The following is a 24,425-nucleotide window of genomic DNA, read 5'->3' as shown; positions in this document are numbered from 1 at the left end:
TAGACGTAGCAACTTGAGAATTCGGGGGATACCTGAAACTATAAATAATGACAAATTAACCGAAGTGGTGGAAAACATTTTCAAACAGGTTCTGAGGGGTGAACTTCCTGATCGTCTTGAAATAGAAAGGATACACAGAACTTTGGGCCCCAGAAGTAAAGATGAGAAAAGACCAAGAGACGTGATATGTAGATTACATCATTACACGCATAAGGAGACAATCTTAAGGGAGGCCTGGGGAGCAAAGGACATAAAGGTGGAAGGAACCCCGATTAAAATCTTTTCAGACATTGCTAGAGGAACACTGAGGAGAAGAGCACTTTTAAGACCCTTATTGGACCTAGCAAAAAAGATGGGGTGCACTTATAGATGGGGATTTCCCTTTTCGGTTATATTTCAAAAAGACGGTCGATATTTTAACCTCAGATCCTTTCAAGATCGAATGGCCCTTTTTCGGTTTATAGGAACAGAACCAATACAGGTTGTAAACTGGCTAGCCCGGATACCGAAGGAAAGATTCCCTCTGTACCCTCAGCGGCAAGAAGAGGGACGAGCCGCTGGGATAGAGGAAGAGAGAGGATAAGGAGGACTGCCTCTTAAATCACTTGCTTATTTTATTTGTTTTTTTTTTTTTTTTTTTTTTTCCTCTCTTTTTCCTCCTCTCCTCCAAATAGAAGGACTCTAAGTGACTGTGAGGAGGGAGCACCACCTACCCTTAGTTTGCTTATTGTGTGACAGGTTTAGGTTTAGAGCACATTTAGAGAGGGAGTGTTTAAATTTTTTTAATACTCTATATCAGTATTCATTTTTGATACACTCTGTAGGGGATTGTTATAATTCCCTTTTTTTTTTTTTTTTTTTCTCTTCGATAGGTTTTGGATTTAGAACACATTTAGATAGGGAGTGTTGAATCTCTTCAATAGTCCCTATCCGTATAATTTTTGACACACTTTATAGGGATTAGGGATTTTTTTTTTTTTTTTTCTCTTCGACAGGTTTTGGATTTAGAACACATTTAGATAGGGAGTGTTGAATTTCTTCAATAGTCCCTATCCGTATAATTTTTGACACACTTTATAGGGATTAGGGATTTTTTTTTTTTTTTTTTTTTTTTTTTCTCGACAGGTTTTGGATTTAGAACACATTAGATAGGGAGTGTTGAATCTCTTCAATAGTCCCTATCCGTATAATTTTTAAGAACACATCTTGGGAGGGAGTACTCACATTTTCTAATACGATTTACCCGTTTTATTAATATATAGGCATTCTGCACGGGGAGGTTTTTCCCCCTTTTTTTTTTTTTTTTTTTTTTTTATGACACATTTTGGGTAAACAACACACTTTAGGGAGAGAGTGTTAGTTACTATAATACTTTCTGCCCTTCTTATTAATCCTAAATACACGGGGAGGAGGGATGTTCCCTTTCTTAAAAGACATTACATAGGGGGAGGAGGGGAGGGGAGAATGTGAGACATGTAATTAAAGTGAATAGTGCATGGATAAATGATAATACCGGTATTAAAGAAATATGTACTGTATGTTTGACTGCCCCAGGGGGAGGGGAAAGGGGAAGAGTGGAAAGTCAGGGAAAGTAAGAGAGGGGGAAAGAGGTAGAAAGGGGGGGGGGAGTTACCCACGAAGTATTAAAATATAACGGAGGATGAGTCAAACCCCCCACCCCTTGTATTAGAAAGTGCTATGGAAGGGAAGAACCCCTCTCATCGGCTAGACAAGAGTCAGATAAATGAGAAGCAAGAATTGATAGTCTTTCCACTTCCCCTAACCCCCCTAGGGAGATATATTCTGAGTTTACGATGGGGAGGGAAAGGTAACCACTCTGAGAGGGGAGGTGGGGAGGGGGTGGGTAACTAGGATAATCCAAGTGGGAGTAAAATGATAATACTTCAATGGAAGGAATTTATACCAGTGAATGTCCGGACTGTTTTACAGGGGGGGAGGGTGGAAGAATGGAAAGATGCAGTGTATTATAGATACAGTGAAGGAAGGAACAGGACTCCACCCCCTGGCTCAAAATTTTGGCATGGAATAGGAGACCCCCCCCCCCTCATAGTTAGACAATTGAAGAATATGGACAGATAATCTTTCCACCTCCACTACCCCCCTCTGGATGTGCAATTGGGGAGATGGTAAAGAGCTGGAGGTGACCCTCCAGAGAGGAGGGGAGGGGAGAGGGAGAGGAATAGGCTGGGATGCAGGGGAAGGAGGGGAGTAACTAGAATGGCGTTATAGGAGGAAGTTACATGAGAAATCAGAGATAAAAGGGAGGGGGGTGGGAGAGTACGGGGAGTGACACTCCGGGGTATAGTCCTTTTTTGGTTCACACAAATGGCACCGAAAAGTGCCGTGTGAGATAAGGATAAGAAAGGATATCCGAAGTGACGAGGGAGAGACTAGACCTCTTATAGAGGCCGACTTCTCTCAATCGTCAGAGGGGGAGGGAAGGGAGGGGAGTAGGGGGGTTTTTTTTTTTGTTTTTTTTTTTTTTTTTTTCTTCTTGTGCTCCGCTGACCAGGGATGGAGGATTTAAAAATCACTTCCTACAATGTTAAAGGATTAAATATCCCGGAAAAAAGGCACACATTGTTAACAGAATTGAGACGATTAAAAACTAACATTGCACTAATACAAGAAACGCACTTTAGGGCAGATAAAATATCCCTCATCAGAAATAGATTTTTCCCACATATATATCACTCCACATATACGCAAGCAAAATCTCGCGGGGTTTCTATACTGATCGCAAAGGGTGTACCATGGACTTATCAAGATAGTAGGCATGACTCAGAAGGAAGATTCTTATTTGTTAAGGGATTAATAGGGGAAACGCAGGTAACGCTCGCAACGATATACACACCTAACAATCGACAGGATGCATTTATTTCTAGGACTCTAGCTGAGCTGATGGGGTACACAGAAGGCCAATTAATTCTGGGAGGTGATCTTAATGTACCATTGATATCAGCAGTAGATACATCCTCCGGGACTACTACCCTCACTCCTGGAATGAGTAAACGAATTTTAAGAGCTTTACATAAAGCTCAGTTGATAGACGTATGGCGCCTTCAGCACCCTTCGGAAAAAGAATATACATTTTATTCAATTCCACATAGGAATTATTCTAGAATTGACCTTTTTTTCGTACCCCATGCTCAGCTACAGGCAGTGAAAAGGTCAGAGATTGATAGTATTACATGGTCAGATCATGCTCCAATATCAATAATATATAGCTTGACACCAAATTCGGCACAGAGAAGACGCTTCTGGAGGTTAAACGAGGATTTACTCCAGAGAGAGGAGGTAGTTAAGGAGCTTACAGAGGAGATGAAGGCCTTCTTTGAGATAAATGACCAACCGGAGTACCGGACGGGGACCCTCTGGGAGGCTCATAAATCGGTGATGAGAGGCATCTTCATCAAGCATGGAGCACGGATAAAAAAGGAAAGGGGGAAGCAAATGTTACAACTTTTAGAAAAACTTAGCTTACTAGAGATAGAACATAAACACACCTTATCAGAGACGGTGGAGGGAGAATTGAAGTTGATTAGAAAACAGATAACGGACCTGTTACAATACAAAGCTAAGGCAGCTATTCAAAGGTGTCGGAAAATGAATTACGAATCTGGTAATAAATGTGGGAAATTATTGGCCAGTACAGTAAGAGAGCAGAAATTGAGGTCGTACATACCGCATATCATCACAACAGAAGGGGCCAAGAAAACGTTACCAACACAAATAACAGCAGAATTTGAGAAATATTATAATTCATTGTATAATTTAAAAAAAACCCCACCATCTCTAGAAGATATTGAAAGATATATAGATCAGTCACAGCTCCCTAAATTGATAGAGGCGGATCGGGAGGATCTAGAGAGGGAAATTACCATCGAGGAGATAAAGCAAGCACTTAAGTCTATGAAGCCTGGGAAAGCGCCGGGCCCAGATGGCCTAACGACTCAATATTATCAAACGCTGTTTCATATCCTAGGCCCATATCTAGCAAGATTATTTAATGCATCAGATATAGATGGGAAATTTTCCAGAGATACACTCACGGCCCATATATCTTTGATATTAAAAGAAGGTAAAGACCCGTCTTCATGCAGCAGTTATAGACCAATTTCTTTACTAAATGTGGATTTAAAAATATTTACTAAAATTCTCGCAAATAGACTGGCAAGGGTCTTCCCAAGCTTAGTACACTTAGATCAGGTGAGATTCATGTCATCAAGGGAAGCAAGAGACAATACTACCCGAATTCTCAACCTAATACAAGTAGTAAAGGAAAAAAAGATTCCGTGCGTAGTGTTGAGCACAGACGCAGAGAAGGCATTTGATCGGGTGGGATGGCCTTTTATGTTTGCTGTGCTCAAATATATTGGAATAGGGAAAGAGATGCTGGAAAAAATCACCAGAGTTTACACAGAGCCAACGGCTAGGGTGAAAGCTAATGGCATACTGTCGGATGCCTTCCCAATCAGAAATGGCACAAGGCAGGGATGCCCATTATCGCCCTTACTTTTTGCCTTGGTTGTAGAACCTTTCCTATGTAGAATTCGACTAAATCAAGATATTGAGGGGGTAAAGATAAAAGAGAAACAATATAAAATTGCCGCTTACGCGGACGACTTACTATTTTCACTAACTAACCCAGGTATATCATTGCCGAATTTAATACAAGAGTTTAAAAAATTTGGTGCTATGTCATATTTGAAAATCAACTTTGGGAAGTCAGAAGCGATGGGAATAGGGGTACCTATTTCCCAAGTAAATGTACTGAAAAGCAGTTTTGGTTTCAAATGGAAGGAAGAGGCGGTGAGATACCTGGGGACATTCATACCAGCAAAATTAACGCGGGTGTACGATCTCAATTTCCTGCCCTTGATTGCAAAAACGAGGAATCTATTAGAACAATGGCGTAAAGGGATGCACTCATGGTTTGGTAAATGTAATTTGTTAAAGATGACAGTTTTGCCAAAATTTGTGTACTTGTTGCGAGCGTTGCCTGTCAAGATCCCCAGTGTCTTTTTCAAAGTAATACACTCTCTGTTTGTGGAATATATCTGGAATTACAAAAAACCACGAATAGCAAGACGAATTTTAATATTGCCAAAAAAAAAAGGGGGTCTAGCCTTCCCAGATATACGCGCATATTATCAGGCCACTCAAGTGGCCAGAATTTTGGACTGGTGGCACCATTTGGAAAATAAATTGTGGGTACAAATAGAGCAGGAACAAACAGAAGTGGACTTGAAGAGAGCGATATGGTGCTACCAGGTGTTACCTAAGTATTTGAAAAACCATTTGACAATAGGAAATACACTTCGGGTATGTAGACAACCAAATATATACACCAAACTGACAACGAACGAGTCACCGTTATTTCCAATCTTGGGGAACCCACAGTTTGCACCAGGTTTAGATAAAAGACAGTTTGGGGATTTGAGGGAGAAGAAAATTGAGCAGGCCTCGTCTTTCCTGTTACAAAGGAGATGGCCCTCAATTAACCAATTGATTGATAGAGGGGGAATATATAATATCCCTTTCTGGCAAGCAATTCAAATACATCACTATCTGGCCTCAATACCAAGACCAGAAAGTTTTGGTAGAGCATTAACGAGATTTGAACAACACTGTGTGAAGCCAGGGACCTTACTACACACATTATCAATCGCTTACGGGCTACTGACAGATCCGGATGATCAGCCGGAATTGTCTTGGCCGGGAAAATGGGGAAGGGATTTAGGATGTAATCTGACAAGTGAACAGGTCCAGAGGATATTAAGATTTTCCTTTAAACCTTCTGGATGCGTCAAAATCCAAGAACTGAATTACAAGCTTATAACAAGATGGTATATTACACCCAAGAAAATACATAGATGGTTCCCGAGGGAATCAGGTTTATGCTGGAGATGCAAAAAAGAGGAAGGTACATTGTACCATATTTTCTGGACCTGTACAGATATAAAACCATTCTGGCAGGGAATAAAAAATATTATCCAAAAATTCACGGAATACAAAATTGAAGAAAATCCGCTTTTCTTCTTACTGCAGGGGACAGAGATACCAGTAAGGAGATATGAAAATTCTATCATCCCGTACTTGGTTAATGCAGCTAAGGCGTGTATTCCAGGTAATTGGAAAAAAACACAACCCCCCTCGAGGGCAGAATGGATACACAGAGTAGAGGATATTAGAAGAATGGAAGAGCTAATTGCTTTTTCCCAAGATAGACAGGAGAAATATAAAAAGATTTGGGAATCATGGAATCTTTTTATGGTCTCTGAGGAAGGGAAACAATTCACAGGAGGATAGAGGGGAGGATAATGGAGAGGAGGGATAGTGAGTCCTCCATGCTGAAGGCAGTGGAGCAATTAACTAAATTTTTTTTCTTTTTTTTTTTTTTTTTTTTTTTTTGGGAGAGGGGGGGGAGGGAAGGGGGAGGAAGGGATATGGGATGAAAAGGGAAAATAAGGAAGGAATATAAGCCAAGTAAACATTGAAAGAATGGGAGCAATAAAGGTTTATTTGATATTGTATTACTTGTTGAAATGTTAATGTATTTAAGCTGTACTTCCTTAATAAAAATTCATATTTGAAAAAAAAAAAAGCAAAAAAAAAAAAAGCAAAAAAAAAAAAAAAAAAGGGTCCAGGGGAACTCCAATTAAACTTGGGACAACATCCCACTGCCTTAAGAATTCAATATCAATGCTGGTGTCAAAGGCGAACCTAACATATTTAGGCTGACAGGACTGAGGTTGAGATTATTTTTGTATACTATATGGCCAAGGGTTTGTGGACCCCTTAAGTGCACAGATGGTGAGATTGTGTTTTTGTGCATTATTGTACAAAATTTTTTTGCACAGTTTGTATTATCTATATGTATTTATTTATTTATTTGCAGTTGCAAAGATCTCCCTGATTTCTCTTGAAGAAGCAGTTCTACCACGAAACATGTCAAGGTTAATAAAACCCCTTGGTTTCAGGTTTCCCCACCATTTTTTTTAACTTGTTATTACATTATTACAAAGTTTATGGTTATGGTTATCTGAAGTAAGGTTTACCTCAGGGATAATGCTTGTAGGTGAGAATTCTTTCTGTAATACTTAATTCAGGCAGAGATACCATTTTAATGAACTTCTTTGTTTTTATCTTTTTTCATATTTTTGTAATATACTTGTACATTTTATCACATTATTGTTGTGTCTGGGGCACTATAAAAATCTATTTCTCTATTTTTCTATACTTGTGCTATAGAAGACTAGACTTAGGATGTGGTGTTCTTCGTTTTGCCCACATACACAGTAAAACTCTTAAGACTTTGTGAACACTTGACCAGCATACCTTTATGAGCTCATTGGGTATTTAACCACTTAAGCCCCGGAAGATTTTACCCCCTTCCTGACCAGGGCCTATTTTTCGATTCGGCACTGCGTGATTTTAACGGACAATTGCGCGGTCGTGCGACGCTGTACCTAAACGAAATTGACGTCCTTTTTTTCCCACACACAGAGCTTTCTTTTGGTGGTATTTGATGACCTGTGCGATTTTATGATCATGCGCTATAAACAAAAAAAGAGCGTCAATTTTGCAAAAATAACAATTTTTACATTTTTCTATATGAAATTCCCCAAAAAAAAATGTAAAAATCAAAATTTTTTAACATTTTCGGCCAATTTGTTTTATGCTACATATGTTTGGTAAAAAAAAAAAAAAAAAAAAAAAAAAAAAAAAAAAAAAAAAATCGCAAAAAGCGTACTTTGATTGGTTTGCGCAAAAGTTATCGCGTTTACTAACAAAGGGAAAGATTTTTGTCATTTTTGTTGTTTTTTTTTTTAACGAGTAATGGCGCCGATCTGCGATTTTTTTTGCGGGACTGTGACATTGCGGCGGACAGATCGGACCCTTGACTGACATTTTTGACACTTTTGGGGTTACCAGTGACATTACTGTAGTAATCAGTGCTATACATATGCACTGTTACTGTAAAAATTACACTGGCAGTGAAGGAGTTAACTGTATTGGAGAGGGAGGGGGTAAGTGTGTCCTAGGGGCGTGCTTCTAACTGTGATTGGACATGGCTACTGGTGTAAGAACAGAGATCAACGGTCCTACATAGTAGAACCGTCTGATCTCCATTCTTACACAGGAAAGAATGACAGGCGGCTTTGTTTACATTAGCCGCTTGCCTTTCTTCCGGTGTAACGGACGATCGCGAGTGCCCGGCGGACATCGGGTCCACCGGGGCACACGCGCGGGAGGGGGGGGGGTCCGTGACCGCGCGGGAGCGCGCCTCCGGCAGCGCGCGCTCACTCGCTCCCTAGAAGCCTCACAGGCTAGCGACGTAGTACTACATCGCTTTGCCTGTGAGGGGCTGACCACCGCAGTAAATAGTCGTGCGGCGGTCGGCAAGTGGTTAATTCTAAATCTTTAAGCAATAAAATGGAGTATCTCACCACTGCGACTGTTACACCCTCCAGTCCTTGGAAAGGTATTCCTCAAGATTTTGGGTCTGGTGAAAATTGCACTTATTCAGCCAAAAGTGTATTTGTAAAGTCAAGTGCTGGAACGCAATTGGCGTATTAGTTTATCCCAAAAGTCTGTGCAGGTCACTCAAGTTCCCCCATACCAAATTCACCAAACCATGTCTTTATGGACCCTACTATGTCTTGTCACAAGGTTAGAAGCACACAATTTTCTAAATTTTCTTAAGGCTCAATTCACAAAGCTTTAACCCAAAATAAGGATCTATATTTTGTGTCAAATGATCATCACTTGGAAAGAAGATTTCTTATCCTAATGTGTGAACTTCCCCGCTGTGTGTGACAAATAAATTAACCCAACTGCTTTGCTAAATAACACACCCCAGAAAAGAACAAAAACAAGGCTTTGCCAACCACGTGACCCCAAAATTAAACTACTAAAAACTGAATTTTTGTAAAATCTTACCTGTAAAATTCCTTTCTCTGAGTCCTCCGACAGTCGCCGCCCTCTTCATATTCGTCACAATGGGGTATTAGACTTTGCTCCGAAGGAGTAGCTAGGCAACAGAATATGTCAATATAAATGGATTTTTGTAAAATCTTACCGTAAAATCCTTTTCTCTTAGCTCATTGACTGACGTAGTCCTCGGTGATACAGCACCTTCGGGTTATGTTGCCTCCACAGGAGTAGGACTAGACAGGAAATGAAAAATGCTCTGGCCACACCCCAGGGGCAGTCCCCGAGGGTATATCCTCTCTCTCTCCGCCACAGCAAATCAGTTATGTCACAAAAGCAGTGCTTAGAGAATTTAACCCAACCCAACTCAAAAACAGAGGGGCGGGTACTACGTCTGTCAATGAGCTAAGAGAAAAGGATTTTACGGTAAGATTTTACAAAAATCCATTTTTCTCTATCGCTCATTGACAGACGTAGTCCTCGGTGATACAGCACCTTCGGGAAGTCCCAGAGCAGTATCACAAATGAGGGGTGGGAAAATGGAAATCAAATCCAAATCTAGAAGGGCCAACCGGTGCCAACTAGAAGTTTACAATGCTCATCCTTAATGATGAGACTCAACAAAAAAATTTTCAAACAGAAAAAAAAACCCTCGAGGTAGACCACCGGTCTCCTCAAATTGCGGCCTGCAAAACCTTGCGGCCAAATGAGGCATCCGCCGATGCCATCACATCAATTTTATAAAATTTTGTAAAGGTATGTACCGACGACCAGGTGGCCGCTTTACATACCTGGACCACTGACGCCTGATGGCGAAAGGCCCAGGAAGTACTGAGCGCTCGAGTGAAGTGCGCCCTAACAGGGAACGGAGGATTCCGACCCTTAATAGAATAAGCCTGTACCACCGTCTGACTGATCCATGTAGATATGGTCGCGGCAGACACAGGCAACCCCCTTCAAGGGCTATCCGTGATCACAAAAAGTGAGTCCGTCTTACGAAAACCACTTTAGGAAGGAAGGATGGATTCGGAAGAAGAACCACCTTATCCCTATGAACCACCAGATCTGGGGAACGACAGGATAATGCGGCCAGTTCTGACACCCTGTGTACAGAAGTAATGGCCACCAAGAAGGCCACCTTCTGGGAATGTAAGCAAGGGAATCTCCCTAATATCTTCAAAGAGAAGTTTCTGAAGAACCGACCACACTAAATTAAGATACCAGGCGGTAAGGGTGCGCACACTGGCGGAGCTAGATGTCGCACCCCCTGGATGAAATTCCGCACCAAGGAATGATTAGCCAAAGGTTTCTTGAAAGAAGATTGCTAACGCCGAAAACCTGACCCTTGATCGTGCTCAAGGATAGTTTCTGCTCAACCCCTTGTTGCAGACAGACCAAAATTCGGGTCACCGAATAGGTCTGTGGGGGAAATCCAATAGATTCACACCATGCAATATAAGACTTCCATGTGCTGGAAGTCGCTTTCCTTGCTTTAACTGGAGGTAGGAATAACTGAAGCTGACACTCCCTTGTCCTTCAGTACCTGGGTCTCAATGGCCAGGCCATTAAGCCAGCGACTGTAAAGCAAGATGGAAGATCGGTCCCTGAGACCGCAAATCCTCCCTGAGAGGAAGTCTCCAAGGAGCGTCCGCGACTAGCCTCGCCAAGTCGGCGTACCAGGCTCGACGAGGTCAATCCGGAATTTCCAGAATAACTGGAATTCCCTCCACCTCTATCCTGCGAAGAAGTTCCCGCAGCAACTTGAGAGGATGGAAGGCATGCCGTAGCTGATACTGCCCCCACGGGGCGATCAGCGTTTCTGCTGCGTCCGCTAGAGGATCGTGGCGCGAGCTACAAACCTCCGCACCTTCCTGTTAGGCCAAGGTGCCAACAGATCCACATCCGGGATGTCCCAATGAAGGGACAGCTAGGGAAAAACCTCTGGATGAAGAGGCCATATGCGATTGGATCCCAATCGGGCTGCTCTAGAGCTGCTCGATCCAGTAAATCAGACAAAATCTGATCGCTCTCAGTTCCGATACCCTTATTGGTAATCTGGATACTATCGGAAGAAATGACTTCCCCTGGTTGAGCATCGGAGACTTCCTGGTCCGCTCGCTCAACCGGATCCGATTGTCCAGGGAATCGGAATTCTGATTCCATTAAAAAAGAATCTCCTTCAGGAGAATTCGGGTATGAGACTGGGTATACGGTACTGCCTCTAAGAAGGCCACCATCAGTCCCAGCCAATTGACGGACAGCAACATCTGAATCGTTGACTGAACCTTCTGGAGTTTCCCAGCAAGGAGAAACTCTCTTGCCCAGGATGTATCCAACCTTAGGCCCAGATAGTTCAGTCTCCTGGTGGGAACCAGGGATGATCTTTGGGAAAGCGAAAAAACGCTGATGTCCTGCGATGATGGGGATATAAAGATAGGCATCCTATATGTCTATGGACGCCAGGAAATCTCTTTGATGCAGGGAGGCCACCACTGTACGGATGGACTCTATTTCTTCCCAAGTCCAGATTTGGACGCACCTTGCCCTCTTTCCTGGGCATTGTGAATAGGTTCGAATAGAACCCCTGAAACCGTTCAATGTTAGAAGGGAAGAATCGCACCGGTGGAAGTGATCGAAACTCGATCCTGTGTCCTCCAGAAACCGGTGAAGACATCCCCCCCCCCCCCACCCCAGAGATGGGTAGGGGCGCATCAGGCTATATTCTTCAGGCTTGGCTGAGCCGGACTCTTTGTTTACCCGACCAGCGCCCTTTGAAACCCTTCTAAAGGGGCTTTGGAGGGTTTCGCCTTATCGCCCGCCCTCGCGGAACGAACAACTCTATATGAGCAGAAAAGGAAGGTCCTCGTTAGTTACGAGGTCTTTTTATCATAACAGTCTGTGGCAAGACAGCAGGTGGTACCGTCTATCCTATAAAGAGGAATTCCTCAAACGGATAGCACCTAGCCATGCGTTTGGAAATAACAGGGGTTCGTTTCAAAACGACCCCATTTGGGTAAAGGAAAATCCTTCGCCCTTTTGGTAGGCTAACAAGTACCAAAAAGGAATCTCAGTTTCAGCTACCTCTGCCGGTATAACCTCAAGACTAAAGGTTTCCCGGACGGACACAACTAGTGCATCCACCACTCTTGTGCTATGGCGGAGGCAGAAACGTGCTCCTCACTGCTGAGGAGATATTACCTGAGACAACAGCCCCCTAAGAGGGACCTGCAACTGCATTGACCAGTTCCGAATCCGTATCTGAAGTATCTGATAAACAATAGGGGTAGGCGGGGGTCGCTTCTTGATCCCCGTCCCTGACAGGCCACCTCCACCCGGGATACCAAAGACTCCAAAACTGCCGATAATGCATTAAAAGCAAGTGGGGTACTGGAGGGTCCTGCGGCCACCTTGAGGGGATCAGGTGGGGATACCTATGCGGCAGGGTCAATGATTATACAAGACACTTGCCAGCGACAAAAAATGACAAAGTAAAAAAAAAAAACTTTTTTTTTTGTGTCCCCCAGTCGCAACAGCGCCCCTCAGTGTTACCTGCCTTTTTGGACCCCACAGAGAGAGAGACAGACCCCAAGGCTCATCCCTGATGCACAGAAGTTTTCATCAGCTTGCTCAGTGCTTGTCTTGTTACAGACAGGAAGTCTTTGGCCCTATTTCCTGGGTAAAAGAGGCGGCTCCGCCCCTTAACACGCCTGCCGGCTCCTCCCCCTGGCTCCATGAGGTGTTTGAGTCACCTCAAACATGGCCGCCCCCATGCTGGAGACACGAGGCTACACCAAAATGGCGGCCTCGTGCGATCTACCAGACAATGGCGGCGGCCTGCACAGAATAGCGGCATGTCTGCAGAAGGATCTCGGCCTCACAACCCTTCACCCTCATGGTGGTCAGCGTGGTCGGAGGTACTGGACCCTAGCGGGCCGTATGCGGTCCGTGGCCGTCGGGAGGCATCTGCTTAGCTGGAGGAATGATCTGGAAAGCAGTATACATGTATAGACATCGCCCTGTGGCTACTGACAGGTAGGATACCTTATACTATCACAGTAAAGTTCTAGTACTGCCACTGACTACAATCATTTACACATCTTTACAATTAGATTGTCAGCTCCCAAACCAAGCCTCCTGGCTTCTTGTACACAAAAATCACGCTCAATTAGGGGGATCTGTGACATGTTGTAGGATAGAGGGGAACCCATCCTTACCATTACAGAGAGGGGCCCGCGTTCACCACAAGACCCGTCAGGGGGAAAGGGGGAACATACTACTCACCATACCGGAACCAGGCGGGCGCCAACTCCTGACAGTACCCCTCTCCACCGAGGTAGGAGGGCTGTCGACCAATACGGGCGCCGTGACTCATGGTCTTTGGCGTTTCAGCGAGACGTTTAACTCGCAGGGTCAGTCCCCGTCCAGTGGGACTATGTCGCGGCCGACCCAGCGCGGAGCTATGGCCTGCACGCGCTCGTAGGCTGAACTGGGGTGACCACTGGATCTCAACATCCCGCCCGTCGCCCAGCTTTCTTGCTTGAAGATCTCACAGGAACACTGGAGAAAAAAAAAAAGCTGTCTTAAAAAATTCTTTTCTAAGAAAAAAATCCTGCCAGGACCGAAGATCCCAGCAAGGTATCTAGGTCCTTACTCCTGACTAGACATATGCCGGTTTTCGGTAATTCGATATATCGCGGTATTGCATAGCCACGGTATTGTTATTGTGGCATTTTTAAAATACCGAGTTTCTCTGTCAAGTCTGCCTGACTTGTGAATTGATACATTTCAGTGAGCTGGATGACTCATTCACTCACTCAGCTAACACCTTTCAGCATTAAGTCTCCTAACTATAAACAAAAATGATTACATTGTATCTTTTCCTTCCCTCTGCCAGGGAGAAAGGAAGTTTAACCTCTTAAAGACTGGATCTTTTTCTGACACTTGCTGCTTGCAAGTTAAAATCAGTTTTTTTTTTTGCTAGAAAAGTACTTAGAACCCCCAAACATTTTATATATTTTTTTAGCAGAGACCCTACAGAATAAAATGGCGATTGTTGTAATATTTTATGTCACACTGTATTTGCGCAGCAGTCTTTCAAACGCAATGATTAGACTTTAATGAATAAAAAAAAAAAAAAAAAAACGTAACAGTAAAGTTATCCCAATTTTTTTTTTGTTACACAGAGAATCGTGATCTTTATTCCAAGCTAAAAAATCGTGATTCTCATTTTGGCCAGAATCGTGCAGCTCTAATAAATATATATATACACACACACACACGCATAGCAGCCCACATTACATTATTATATAGCCATCAAGCAGTGTCTGGCCTACCTGGTGATGACTGGTCCTGGCGCTCTGATCCGAAGGCCTGGTCTTTAAAGGGGCAAATCCTTGCGATCCAGAAGTGGTTAAACCTGCAGGAGGACCGGTGTTTTTATCTATTAATGACTTTACTATTGCTTTAGGCCTGGTTCACATGTATGCGGGTTGGCGGTTCACATGTATGCGGGTTGGCGGTTCACATGTATGCGGGTTGGCGGTTCACATGTATGCGGGTTGGCGGCCCACATTTGCACAGGCATAGCAGCCCATTGATGTGAATGGGCTTGAGCTGTTATGCCTGCTTTTTCAGCTGAAAAAAGGTGCATGCAGAATTTAAAAAAATGCAGTGGCCATGAAATCCATCCTTCTTTTGCACCATGCGACTTACCTGCCGTTGCTGCACACGCAAACTGTTTTTAAATGCCGTGCCCACGTATACAAAAAATGCAGAAAGCTTGCCAGAGCAGGAACTGCAGGTTAGTCGCATGGTGCAAAAGCAGGATGGATTTCAAGGCCACTGAATTTTAAAAAAATGCTGCATGCACCTTTTTTCTGCGGAAAATGAGGGCATAGCAGCCCGTTCAAATCAATGGGCTGCTATGCCTGTGCAAATGTGAACCACCAACCCGCATACATGTGAACCACCAACCCGCATACATGTGAACCAGGCCTAAAGCAATAGTAAAGTAATTTATAAACAACACCTCCTTCAGGTTTAACCACTTCTTGACCACAAGGATTTGCCCTCTTAATGACCAGGCCATCGGATCGGAGCCGAGCGCCAGAACCAGTTATCACCAGTTAGGCCAGACACTGCTTGATGACCTATTTTAGGCCTGGTTCACAGAGTCTGTACTGACTGACTATATAATAATGTGCATAAGTGAACCAAAGCCCCTAAATTCAGCAATGAAATTGAAGTGAGGTGGAAATTTAATAATTTAAATTTAATAATAGAATACCGTGATAATACCGTATACCGTGGCAAAACCTTAATCAATTAATCGCAGCATGAAAATCTGATACCGTCACAAGCCTACTCCTGACTAGACAGAAAAAAACTGATTTGCTGTGGCGGAGAGAGAGAGGATATACCCTCGGGGACTGCCCCTGGGGTGTGGCCAGAGCATTTTTCTTTTCCTGTCTAGTCCTACTCCTGTGGAGGCAACATAACCCGAAGGTGCTGTATCACCGAGGACTACGTCTGTCAATGAGCGATAGAGAAAAAAGTTTTAACACATCCCACCCCCAAGGGGTGGTCCCCTCAGTCAATACCCTCCCACTTCCTGTATCCATACTCCAGTTTCAGTGGAATAGCAGTAGAGAGTACAATCAACCCCAAAAGAGGGGCGGGGGCGGCGACTGTCGGAGGACTCAGAGAAAGGAATTTTACAGGTAAGATTTTACAAAAATTCAGTTTTCTCTTACGTCCTCCGACAGTCGCCGCCCTCTTCATATTCGTCACAATGGGGACGTCCCAAAGCAGTGCAAACATGAGGGGTGGGAAACGCAGCCGCGCCCCAGGCAACGCCGTCTCCACAGCAGAGAAAGGAACCTTACCAAAGGAAGGAAACCATCTGGGCAACAGAAGAAAAAACTTGCTCAACAGAACAAAAAATCCCAGGAAAACAAATAACCCAGGGATAACAACATGTATCCCAAACAGCCAAGAAGCCCATACAAGAGGCTCTAAGGAACCTTGCGGCCAAAAGAAGCATCTGCCGATGCCTGAACATCCACTCTGTAGAATTTTGTGAAGGTGTGAACGGACGACCAAGTCGCCGCCTTACACACCTGGGCCACAGAAGCCCCATGACGACAGGCCCAAGACGTACTCAGAGATCTTGTAGAGTGCGCCTTCACAGGCACAGGGGGAATTTTTCCCCTCAAAGAATAGGCCTGTTCCACAGTCTGTCTGATCCATTTGGCAATGGTAGAGGCCGACGCAGCCAAGCCCTTCCGAGGTCCCTCAGGAAGGACAAACAAGGAATCCGACTTGCGGAAAGATTCAGTCGATTTCAGGTAAACCCTAATCGCCCGAACAACATCCAAGGAATGCAGCTCCACCTCCTTCGGATGTTTGGGCTTCGCGCAGAGCGAAGGCAGGAAAATGTCCTCATTGATGTGAAAATCCGAAACTCTCTTCGGAAGAAAAGAAGGGTTGGGCCGCAAGACCACCTTATCTAGATGAAGGACCAAGTACGGAGACTTGCAGGACAAGGCCGCCAGCCCCGAAACCCTACGAACCGAAGTGATCGTCACCAAAAAAGCGACTTTTTTGGACAACATGGACAACGAGATCTGCCTGATCTGTTCAAAAGGAGCATGTTGTAACACGGACAGCACAAGATTCAAGTCCCAAGGAGGTAAAGGTGCCCTCCTAGGAGGGACCAGATGTCGCACCCCTTGAACAAAGGTACTAACCAAAGAGTTAGACGCCACAGGACGTTGCAAGAGAACGGCCAGCGCAGACACCTGACCCTTGATCGTAGCCAACGCCATACGCTGGTCGACACCAGTCTGAAGGAAGGACAACACCCTAGACACAGAGTATGTGCGAGGTGAAAACCCCCTGGACTCACACCAGGCAAAATAGGCCTTCCAAGTACGGTGATAGACCTTCCCCGAGGAAGACTTCCTCGCGTTAATCAAAGTGTGAATAACCTCCGGAGAGAGACCCCTATCCTTCAGGACCTCGGTTTCAACAGCCAGGCCGTCAAAGCCAGCGACTGTAAAGCAGGATGGAATATCGGCCCTTGAGACAAGAGATCTTCCCGAAGAGGCAGACGCCAAGGAGCGTCGACCGCCAGGGTCACGAGATCCGCGTACCAGGACCGGCGAGGCCAGTCCGGTGCCACAAGAATCACCGTGTGTGGTTCCGAGTTCAACCTGCGAAGGAACCTCAGTAGCGGGCGTGAAAGGATAACGCAGTTTAAACCTACTGGGTACCGCAAAAGGTTTGCGAATATTACGTCATTGTTCCTTAACGGCGCTCTGAAAATCATCAGTGCAGGGAAAAACCTGCGATGTTTTGCGCCTTCTCTTTGTCCCATAAGCTGCCAAAGCAGCCGGCGGACACGGTTCATCTTGCAAGCGCAGCGTTTGCTTGATGGAAGCAACCAAGTCATCCATGAGTGCAAGCTCTTCAGACGAGCCAGGGGGAGAATTATCCACCCCTTCAACCTCAGCCTCCACCTCGGACCCCACAAGATCCAGGGAGGAACGGGACCCCGACAAGGAGACCCCGGCCATATCAGCCCCCGCACCATCACCCTCTGAACCAGAGGAAATTAAAACTCTGGACCTTTTTGTGGATTGAGCAGCCACCAGCATTTGCACCTGGGCAGCAAGATTAGCCACAATCACAGCCAAATCCCCCCCTGGGGGAGAAACAGCAGTCCCCTGGCTACCCACCAATGTGGCAGGAAATTTGCCCTCCTGAGAATCCATTGCCCCACAAAACTTATGCTGACAAGAAAGGGTTAACAGCCCCCTTAACAAGCGCGGCGAGCGCAGCCCACCGCCACACACACAAGCCTAATGAGACCCCCACAGGGATAGCACAGAAACACAGGCAATGGATACAGGCAGATAGAAAAAATAAAACCTGAGGGGACCCCTGTAGTAGCTGCTGCTTCGATCGGTGCACATCAGGAAAGAGGAAGTGATGTAATCAGGGCGCTCTTGTAAAGCCTATGAGAGGCTACAAGAAAATGGCCGCCCGCATTGAAAACATGCGGCCGGGGCGATGCAGGCAAAATGGCGGCGCTTGGCGCCGAAAACGCCGCTCCCCCGCTCTGCGATGTAACAACATAACCCATGTAAAAAGCAACATGGCAGGTCGCCGCAGCGACCGCTGTACAGTGCCCCCAACATGACCAAAAGCATGCCCCACAGCACACAGCGCTTCACACATTAACAGGCAGACACACAGTGCCACACAGCCCCCCCTCCTGCAGCCCACAGCGTGCAGGCAGAATGACAGGGAGCCAAATAGTGTGAATAGAGGCAGGTTACACAGTCCCAGACTGACACCCCCCCCGACAGACAGGTCCCCACATAAGTACACTTACCTTCTAATGATGCGGGGGACCCGCACAGGCGAACAAACCGCAGCACATGAGGCAGGGAGAGTCGCATCCAGGACGCACGAAACCGGGGTTAAGAAACCACACAGCGTCCAGTGAGGTAGCCACCTCACCAAGCATCCCTGCACCGAACAGGGATGGGTCGTTCACTGTGCCAGGAGCGATACCTGGCTGAACGCTCGATGGCAGGCCGGGAAAACCACTGACCCACAACCTGCGATCAGGGAAATCAGCCCGAGTCCCAGCCCGCACGAATTCTCTTCATCAGAAGAACAACTAATGCTGACAAAATGAACAGCTAAGCAAACAGAGAGAAAAAATTCAAACAAAATCAAAAAAGAATAGAGAAAAGGCTGAGACAAATGCCCCAGCATAGAGACATCCAGCTACTCCTGACAAGCTAGACATTGAAACTGGAGTATGGATACAGGAAGTGGGAGGGTATTGACTGAGGGGACCACCCCCTGGGGGTGGGATGTGTTAAAACTTTTATATTGACATATTCTGTTGCCTAGCTACTCCTTCGGAGCAAAGTCTAATACCCCATTGTGACGAATATGAAGAGGGCGGCGACTGTCGGAGGACGTAAGAGAAAAAGATTTTACTAACATAAACAAGCTTTTGGCAGAGGAATTTTAGCCATCTCAAACATACAAGTATTATTTTGTTACTCTGTGTTCACAGACACTTTAACAGTGTCCTTCACTTCAAACACCTGAATAATAATTAACATGAGTGTCCATATACTTTGGGCCATAGAGAAGGTGTGATGTTAGGTGTCTGCAAACTTTTGGCCAAATAGTGTACCATGCAACTGTAAATGACTCTTGAACCAATTGTGCATTTTAATGCCTCATGAGGTGGCTCCAGCCCTCAAGCTAATCCAGTAAGAGAACCGTGAGACGCACAAAGTTCAAACCAAAACAGGAACGGAAGTTGATCTTTTAAAATATAACAGGGTGATCTATACCCTGATGGACATGCAGGGGTTAATTTACTAAACAGACTGTGCACTTTGCAAAGTGCAGTTGCACTCTACAAGTGCATTTGCTCCAAAGCTTAGTAAATGAGGTAAAGCTTCACTTTGCAAAAAGTACCCAACCACATGCAAGGAAAAAAAAAAAAAAAATACAGCCTTTTTGCTTGCACGTGATCGGATGATGGAAGTCAGCAGAACTTTTTTTTTTTTTTTTTACTAAGCTCTGGAGCAACTGCAAGTGCACAGTAAATCAACCCCACATACTCTTCCACTATCTGTTCATGGAGAGCAGGCAATATATTTGGTTAGACAAGTTCAGTCCATTCTAATCTTCGTACAAAACAATAGTATATAATTGTAAAACCTAAGACAGCATGCCTTCTGAATCTACTTACACCAAGTTCATGACCTTCAGTTAATTTCCAGGTTTGGCCTGTCATCCTATAAAAGGTTTCCTCTTGCTTTTTAAGTTTTTTAGCTTCACGTGGCTTTAAGACATCCTCGGAGTATTCCCTTGCCTGTGAATGATTAATACTCCAAATAAATACAGTGTCTTATGAAATAGGCAAGTGTTATGACATTCTTATAACACAGGATAATGTACTAGAATGCAATAAAGAAACCCATTATTTGAAACAAGTACTCCCTAATATGCCACAAACAGATTAAAGCTTGAGTAATTTGAAATATACACATTGGGGGTTGATTAACTAAAACTGGAGAGTGCAAAATCTTAGGCATCTGTGTATAGAAACCAATCAGCTTCCAGGTTTTATTGTCAAAGATTATTTGAAGATGATGAAGTGAGAAGCTGATTGGCTTCCACGCACATCTGCACTAGATTTTGCACTCTCCACTTTTAGTAAATCAGCCCCATTGTGTATAGCATGGGTGTCCAACCTTGCGGCCTCTCTGGGCCACATTGAGTGTAGAGAAATTTTCTCGGGCCGCACATAAAATATATACTATAGTTAAGGTATATAAGTAATAAAATGCCGCTGTGCCCTTCCCGTGCCGCCGCACCCCCCGCACTAATTTAGCACAACTAGAGGATGATCAAATGAAATGGAATCAGTATACAGAGGTTTACTTCTTCTGAGAGATAATAAAGGAACACTCTAACCACCATGACCACTTCAGTGATTTGAAGTGGTCATGGTGGTAGGAGTCAGAAACACTGCACATGCTCCCCCCCCCCCCTCCGAGGCAGCCTCTGCCTACCGTTAGTTGGAAGCTGCTGTGGCCGTGCCCCCGACCCGACTTCCTTCCTCCCCAGCAACAAATAAAATTGTCAGGGGTCAGTTGGCAGCATTGCATGCGGTTCCGGGCCGCAGGTTGGACATACCTGGTGTATAGGAAATGATTTAACAGTGGCAATAATCTGTAATTGTATGCACATACTTTGTCACCATTCCTACATCTTCTCTGCTGTAAAGGTAACGTGTCTTAGCCCAGTGTTTTTCAACCTTTCTTCAGTCGAGTCGCCCTTTAAAATTCTGCACAATCCTGAGGCACCCCATTCTAAAGTATAAAACACTAAACTAATAGTTTTTCCATATTGCAGCAGTATCCACACACATAGGACAACCAACGTTAGAGGTGATTTATTCCTCTTCCTTTGCACATTGGTACTGACTACTATTCCAAACTTTCTCTTCTCCCTCAGTTCCCCCCCCCCCCCCCGACTCTAATGCGACCCCAGTGCTGACAGAGAGCAGCAGGAAAGGGACAAACAAGGATACTGTTAGGCATCTAACATCCTCATTATCAAATATGGCATCATCAGTTGTTAGATGCCAGCAGCTGGCCCGCATGGTGCTAAAGGTTGTAATTCTGCACAACTGTGGCTTTGTGTAAAAGGCAGACTTGATCCACACACTAGTTTGTTGACAATTTTAGGACAGTTTTAGGCACCTGTAAAGAATCCAGATGGCATATCAGGGTGCCGTGGAACCCTGGTTGAAAAAGGCTTGCAAACTGTTCCGCAAGAAATTCATGTTGCCTCTTGATAGGCATTGCCCTGCCCTGAATGTGGCACTTCTCTTGGAGAAAGGAATTATCTATGACCTTGTAGATTTCCCCCACATTTTTTGGACAATTGGGAACAATTTTTAGGCATTTTGCCGTGGCATCCATGAAGAACCCTGTAGGCACCCCAGTGTGCCACGGCACCCTGGTTGAAAAAGGCTGTCTTAGCCAACAATCTGTGCTATTGGCATGCCTGCTCTCTTCTTTCATCTGTGTTTTGAATGTCCTTGGCCCTACAGGCACAAGATGTTCCCAGAAACATAAGTTAGGAATATTAGGGTGATTTAAATTGTATGTAAAAGACGAAATCAGGGCAGCTAAAATAGAACACGAGAGACATATAGCGGAGGAGAGTAAAAAGAACCCCAAGAAATTCTTTAAGTATATAAACAGTAAGAAAGCGAGGCCAGAACACATTGGCCCCATAAAAGACGATAAGGGAGTTTTGGCCACAGAGGACAGGGAAAAGGCGGTAGTGTTAAATAATTTCTTCTCTTCAGTCTTCACAAAAGAATTGGGGGGCTACACTAACCCAGCTTGTAAGGCCAAACTAAACAACACACCTCAGGAAATACCGCCATGGCTAACAGAGGATAGACTTAGAACTAAACTAGAGAAACTTAACATAAATAAATCACCGGGACCGGATGGCTTGCACCCGAGGGTTCTTAAAGAGCTCAGCCAGGTGATTGCCAGACCATTATTCTGGATCTTTAAGGATAGTTTACAGACGGGTATGGTGCCAGCTGATTGGAAAAAAGCCAACGTGGTACCAATATTTAAAAAGGGGCCGAGATATATCCCGGGTAACTATAGGCCGGTCAGCCTAACATCTGTAGTCTGCAAGATTTTGGAGGGGATGTTAAGGGACCACATACAAAACTTTAGTAATGAAAACGGTATTAGTAGTAATCAGCATGGATTCATGAAAAATCGTTCTTGCCAAACCAATCTATTAACATTCTATGATGAAGTGAGCTGCCACCTAGATAAAGGTAAGCCTGTGGATGTGGTGTACCTGGACTTCGCAAAGGCCTTTGACACCGTTCCCCACAAACGCTTACTGTTCAAACTAAGGAAGGTAGGTATGGACCATAAGGTGAGTACCTGGATAGAGAACTGGCTGCAGGGGAGAGTGCAAAGGGTGGTGATTAATGGGGAGTACTCGGATTGGGCGGGTGTGGAAAGTGGGGTCCCCCAGGGTTCTGTCCTGGGGCCAATCCTGTTTAATTTATTCATAAATAATCTAGAGGAGGGGATATCTAGTACAATCTCAGTATTTGCGGATGATACTAAACTAAGCATGCCAATATCTTCTGGGCAGGAAGTGGAAACCTTACAAGCGGACCTGAACAAAATAATGGGGTGGGCAACTACATAGCAGATGAGGTTTAATGTTGAAAAATTTAAAGTAATGCACCTGGGTGCCAGAAACCAGAAAGCAAGCTACTCACTAGGGGGGGAACCTCTGGGTGAGTCTAGGATGGAAAGGGACCTGGGGGTACTGGTAGACAACAGGCTTGGCATTGGCATGCAATGCCAAGCCGCTGCAAGCAAAGCCAACAGAATACTGGGATGTATAAAAAAGGGGATTCACTCCAGAAGTAAAGAGATTATTCTCCCTCTCTACAAGACTCTGGTCCGGCCGCATCTGTAGTATGCTGTCCAGTTCTGGGCACCGGTCCTCAGGAAGTATGTGCTAGAACTGGAAAGAGTCCAGAGAAGGGCAACAAAAATAATTAGGGGAATGGAGGACATCAGCTATGAGGAAAGACTACAAGCACTGAACTTATTCTCTCTGGAGAAGAGACGCTTGAGGGGGGATATGATATCAATGTACAAATATTGTACTAGCAACCCTAGCATATGGAAAAACCTATTCAGAGAAAGGAAATACAATAAGACACGTGGCCACTCACTAAAACTAGAGGAAAGGCGGTTTAACCTTAAAATATGCAGGGGGTTCTTCACTGTCAGAGCAGTAAGGATGTGGAATTCTCTTCTGCAAGCAGTTGTATCAGCAGGGAGCATTGATAGTTTCAAAAAACTATTAGATGGGCACCTTAAAGACCACAACATACAGGGGTATACAATGTGCGGTTAACAGCAAACACACACACATCATAGGTTGAACTGGATGGACTGGTGTCTTTTTTCAACCTCACTAACTATGTAACTATGTGCAGCCAAAACTGTCAAACTTTACTGTTATCCAGGACTAGAATTCAAGATATTTTCCTTAATTTCCTGTTCAAATGACAACAATTTAAAGTGTTACTAATCCCAGGACCCTGCATTCACTATATCTGGTCTCCCACAGTACACAGAACATGGAAATGCAATTATTTTAGTAAATATAAACTGCTAAATACCTTTTCTCATCAGCAGTATATAGCAGTCTTATGACTTCTATAAGTGTCTGGTGAAAGCTTGTTGCCAGTTTTTATTCTACTGACTGTCCTATGAGGCTGCACGGCCCCTAACCCCCTGTCTAGACAGCGCTAATTGGCCCTGTGCAGATCACATGAATCCTCCCAAGAAAAAAAAAAAACCCTCTAGAAATACACACCAAACTGAGCATGTGCAGAGTGCCCGCAAGGCTCTGTACTATCAGGAGATGGATTTAGGAAAGTGAAAGATGGGGAGAATAGGAGAAGACAGGATCAAACAGGCTTTTTACACAATGAAGAGGATTAACCCCTTAGTTTCCACAGTGAGTATAACAAGCATGCATGCTTAACTGCATATACAGACTGATTTTACGGTTGTGGGTTTAGTAACACATTAACGGAAAGAAGGGGAGGCAAAAGTAGGGGAAGCCAAAAACCCTTATCATATTATTTATACATGCAATCCAATGAGAGCACCAAATGTCCAAGAGATTTTAATGATAAAATTAACTAATGGCAGAAAAAATCCAATGCTTTTTGGGGGCTAAACACACTTCTAGGGGCAAAGAAATTTTGACTGTGCTTAACCACTTGCCGACTGCCTAACGCCGATCTACGTCGGCAGTCAGCCCCTCACAGCCAAAGTGACGTAGGGCTA

The 24,425-nt window shown here is 44.5% G+C and overlaps 1 protein-coding gene across 2 annotated transcripts in view; it reads right to left on the bottom strand.

Moving 5' to 3' along the window:
* The window catches only part of UBXN8 (UBX domain protein 8), a gene marked incomplete at its 5' end in the record, with an annotated part of 76,467 nt that overhangs the window by 34,585 nt on the left and 17,457 nt on the right, over positions 1–24,425 (bottom strand). For both annotated transcript variants that reach the window (XM_082256968.1, XM_082256969.1), the window contains one exon: positions 19,745–19,867. In XM_082256968.1, coding sequence (XP_082113094.1) covers positions 19,745–19,867 — 123 coding nt within the window. The remainder of the gene's footprint in view (positions 1–19,744; positions 19,868–24,425) is intronic.

Source organism: Pelophylax lessonae (genome assembly GCF_965119305.1).
Source record: "Pelophylax lessonae genome assembly, chromosome: 1".
Taxonomy (NCBI): Eukaryota; Metazoa; Chordata; class Amphibia; order Anura; family Ranidae; genus Pelophylax; species Pelophylax lessonae.
Note: the sequence above shows the minus strand (reverse complement) of the source record. Positions and strands in the feature narration are given on the sequence as shown.